General features: G+C 39.9%; 1 protein-coding gene across 1 annotated transcript in view; it reads left to right on the plus strand.

The window, feature by feature from the left end:
* The window catches only part of Stx7 (syntaxin 7), a 37,360-nt gene extending 34,281 nt beyond the window's left edge, over window positions 1–3,079 (plus strand). Inside the window, exon 10 of the mRNA XM_028766445.1 lies at window positions 1,742–3,079. Within this exon, the coding sequence (XP_028622278.1) occupies window positions 1,742–1,834 (93 nt within the window). The 3' untranslated portion in view covers window positions 1,835–3,079. The remainder of the gene's footprint in view (window positions 1–1,741) is intronic.
* The last annotated feature ends 1,506 nt before the right edge of the window (window positions 3,080–4,585 follow it).

The following is a 4,585-nucleotide window of genomic DNA, read 5'->3' on the forward strand; positions in this document are numbered from 1 at the left end:
CTCCTCCTCCTCCTCCTCCTCTCCCTCCTCCTCCTCCTCCTCCTCTTTCTTTCTTCTTCTTCTTTTCCAAACAGAGTCTCTACACAGCCCTGGCTCTGCTGGAACTCACCACGTAGACCATGCTGGTCTCAAACTCAGAAATCTCCTTGCCTTTGTTGCCCAAATGCAGAGATTAAAGGGGTGCATCACCACCACCTGGGCCACTTTTTCTTTCGTCTTGTCAGTGGTACTCCTGTCTGAAGTGTCAGTGGTCATCACACTAGAAATGTTTCTTCAAAGTCCCTGGAAACTACATTATCTGGGAGTGTCGTTAATCATTACATACTATGTCAACATGTAGCAGACCCTTCAATAGATACAAATTTATTTCTCAAGGGAATCTCATTAATATGGGGAGACTATACATCTGTGAAGTATCAATCATGCTTCAGATGCTATACAGATATTACAGCTGTGAATTATTCATGATTGTACAATATGTAGACCTTTGCTCAGTAAAAGCAAGGTCAGACTCTTGAAGGTTCTGAACATCATAAGACATCATTTGATTCCCCTCTAAAAACATCAAGTTTTGTTGTTCTTCATAATTACCACTTTCTTAAATCTTGTCTACAATATTGTAACTTCTCAGATATTTTTCAGTTGCTTTTTTACTTTCCTCTCTAAATTGAAAACTTCATGTTAACATCATTTTTCATCAGGTGAGCCACTGTGCATTTGGCAGCTTGTAACACTGACACTTTCTGGAACTACTCTTTGTCCTCATTTCTAGGTATTCTCAGTCTATCATTTAAACTCATAGCTTCTTTCTTTCTATCTTCCTTTGCATTATCAGGGGTTGAGAAAGAACAGAGGATCTAACCCAGGACCTTGCATACCAAGCAAATGCTTTGCCACTGAACATTATATACCTAATACAGTTTCTTCCTTCTTTTCTAAGCATTTTTAATTATTTATTTTATGTGTTACTGCTCTAAAGGCAGTTGAACTAGGGAGGATGAAGCAACAGACTCATAAAATCTCATGTCATACCCAACTTTATTCAGAGCATCAGACAATTTATAGTCTGAGGGTTAAGAAGAATCACATGAGTAAGGTATACAATCCCAAGGACAAGCCAAATGTAAACACATGTTTTTCCATAGAGCCACATAAACAATAACAGTATCTAGTTGTAATGAATAATGTAAACTCACTTCTGTCCACTATATCTGGGAGGGACATGAATACATTTGAAGAAACAGATTGTAAGACTCTTACCTTGTTTTCTTGGAGTTTTCTCACAAGCACTGAGAGTTCCCCTTACATGATTCCATTCTTGCAACATGTTCCAACAGTGTGTATTGGCATTTGTCTGTGTACCACATGCTTGAGTTACAGACAGTTGTGAGCTGCCATGTGTGTACTAGGAATCGAACCTAGGTCCTCTGGAAGAATGTAGTTAGTGCCCTCAACCACCAAGCCATCTCTCCAGCCACTGGTTTCTTCTTTTTTAAGTTCAACCATACTGGCAGGAAAACTACCACCAATTAAAACAAAAATTGCTTTTTGAATTATAACGTTATTTCAAAAAAATATTTTTTTGGAAAAAAAAGCACCATGTGCATTGTATCAGTTTTTTAGAAGAAAAATATTAACCCCAAATATGAGGTCTCCAAACTGTTTGTGAAGTTGTGTTGTGACGTTCAGCTGCTGTGGGGCCCCTCACCGACTCACTCACCATGTCTTCTTGCTTCCACAGCGCAAATCCAGGAAAACCCTCTGCATCATCATTTTCATCCTTGTGGTTGGGATTGTGATCATCTTTCTCATCGTCTGGGGACTGAAAGGCTGAGCCCCAAAGGCATGCACGACTGCATGACGCTGTCTGAGTGATGTAGGTAGATTCTCAAGATCGCTTTCTCTTGTCATTATTTTGAGGCTGTTATGTAAAAGTTGGTCCCATACTTTGTCATTTTTACTGGGGGGGGGGGAGGTTCTTTTTGATTCAATCTGATATTTCTAATACCCAAGGTTTTTCTAAATACCCTTGCTGGCACAACCGCTCTGCTTTTTAGTTCAACAACTAGTGGGTTTTCACTCACATTGTATATGCCTTTCATTTATAATTTATTTATATTGTTTGACTGAGTTTTGGGAATTATTTGATTGGCGTGTGGACTCTGCCTGTACCTCTGTCACTGTGTAACATGTGTGACATGATTGTGCTATCTTGTTTTTAAAAATCCAAGCTTAAATTCCATTTGTCCAGTAAATATTCTCAATAGGAAAACCTAACCATACCTGTCTGTGGGACGTCTGATCCCCTGTGGTCCATGGCGGTGCAGATCATTATTTCTCTTTCATTATTGGATTGTTTTTATTGTCTCTGAATAAAATCAGTGAATCTTTTCCCAATGTGTATATATGCATTTGCTGTAGATTGCATAGTAAAGATAGTAAGGATAGGTTGTTTTTACATATGCTCTATTTAATTCGATGCATACTAAGGGAAGTATAGTTACTATACTGTTGTTCAGTGTACGTTGGAGGGAGTGTCTGAAAAATCCATACTGATATCTGTTCTCTTTAGATGCTAAAGATTCCAGTTTCTTACTGCACTGAACCACTTTTACCATATGGTCTGGTTTTGTGGCCATTATTTACTTTCCCTTGTGTCCCACGGAACACTGATGAGACGTGTATCTTTGGGTCCTGTCCTCACTAAGTAATGTCCCCACAGTTACAGACTTGGGATTTCATTTACTTTTTTTCATATACTTACTTTTTGACACTTAAATTTTAGAGTTTATTTAGATGCCAATTTTTAAACCATTGTTCATTTAAATACGAATCAGATGTCTGCCAATGAACTCACTTGTCTTTTGATCAATGTTTTAATCCACAAATAGGAATGCTGTAAAAGGGGTTATCTTAGTTTGTTGTTTGTGTTTTATAATGTTCTTACGTATCAGTTTGCTAATGATGGCACTGTTTAATGTGACTCTGAAACCTTTAAATGGGAATAAGTGAAATATTAACAAAATAACTGTATCTTTGCAAGCAGAATAAAGATGATCTGGAGATGTCTGATAATTGATTCCTGAGGACTCTTTCCATTGAACCCAGGCTTCCCCAACATTTGCTGCTGACGTATACGCCATGGTGGGACTTTCCACATATTTCATATTTCCACGTGTTTAATTTTGGAGTGTCGAATGGGTTATTCTCACAGAAACCATTTTTGTGAGTCTGGAACACTTAAGACTTCTGGTGCCCGACTCAGACTGTTTTCATGGGTGATATAAGAGCAGTTTGTGCACATGCTGTCAGGTCAGCGCCAGCCCACCAGGCCTGCTCCCACAAGGTCTTCTCTTCCACATTCCCCTGCAGCTTGCGCCATCTCATAGCTGAAGGAGAGTCTCAGTGGCATCTGCAAAATGGCTCCGTGCTGAGCATTCCCAAGGAAGTTTGTTCTCGTGTGACCATACCCATTTGCTCCTGTCCTCTTCACAGAGAACTTCAGAGAGAAAGGGTCACTGTCATATCTGAGAAATACGTTTGACGTGGCTTTTGGTGGATCCTGAATAAGCTGCCCCAGGAGCTGTCCTTGCTATGGACGAGGATAGTGGTCTCCCCCCCACCTCAACCCAGCAAGATGTGTTTTTATTAGGATGGCAGCATGCAGTAGTTTTTTTCTGCTTCACTTCCTTGTTTTTGCCCTACTTTCATCTCAAAAGAGTTCCTCAATACATACTTGACCATTGGGCATTTATTTGGGGTCAGCTTTTTGCCAGGCTTACTGCAGGTCTGGGCATAAAGATTATGAATGAGCTGAATGAATGTAGTCCCTGTCACAGAGAGTCTTGACATTTGACATATAAAAAACACTATCATGCCAGGGAATGTAGCTCAGTTTGGTAGTATGCTTATGTAGCATATGCAAGGTCATAGGCCCAATATTCAGCATCACATAAACCAGTCAGAACTCTTGGAAGTGAGGCAGGATAGCCAGAAGTTCAAGGCCATGATCCACTACAGTGAGTCTAAGGCAAGTCTGGGCTACACTTTATGCATTATAAGAAAATGCACCATGGGAAATGAAGAGGAAATGTACAGGGATGAATTTACTTTGGGACCACTGGGCACTTCAGCCATTGGCCAGACTCTAAGGACCACTCTCTCCTGTTGATCTTTTATCCCTCACAAAGTGACAGAAATTAAGTTTCTTTCTTCAATTAGAAAGGCCTCTAGAAAATCAATTTTTCTAGAAAGAATCCATTTTGATGGTCAATCTAAAACATCACCAAATGGAGTTTGGCTGGATTCAGGGTATCTTGAATATCAAGGTCCTGTGTTTGGATGACATTCACAGAAGGCTGCTGCTTCCGGTAGAGGGCAGAGATACATAAAGAAGGGAGGGAGTAAGGGGGATTTGGAGTCTATTGCAATGTAACAGCCTCAAGCAAATACATCAAGTTATCCTCTGTACAAAATGTATCACAGAATGTTTATATTTAACCTTACCCTGCCCCTCAACAGTTGTTCTTGTTAGTTATTTTGTCTTTAAGGAAAGGGAGTGTAGAAGGAAACCCTCACCCAGGCT

The sequence above is a fragment of the Grammomys surdaster genome, unplaced genomic scaffold (genome assembly GCF_004785775.1).
Source record: "Grammomys surdaster isolate TR1022 unplaced genomic scaffold, NIH_TR_1.0 168, whole genome shotgun sequence".
In the NCBI taxonomy this organism is placed as follows: domain Eukaryota; kingdom Metazoa; phylum Chordata; class Mammalia; order Rodentia; family Muridae; genus Grammomys; species Grammomys surdaster.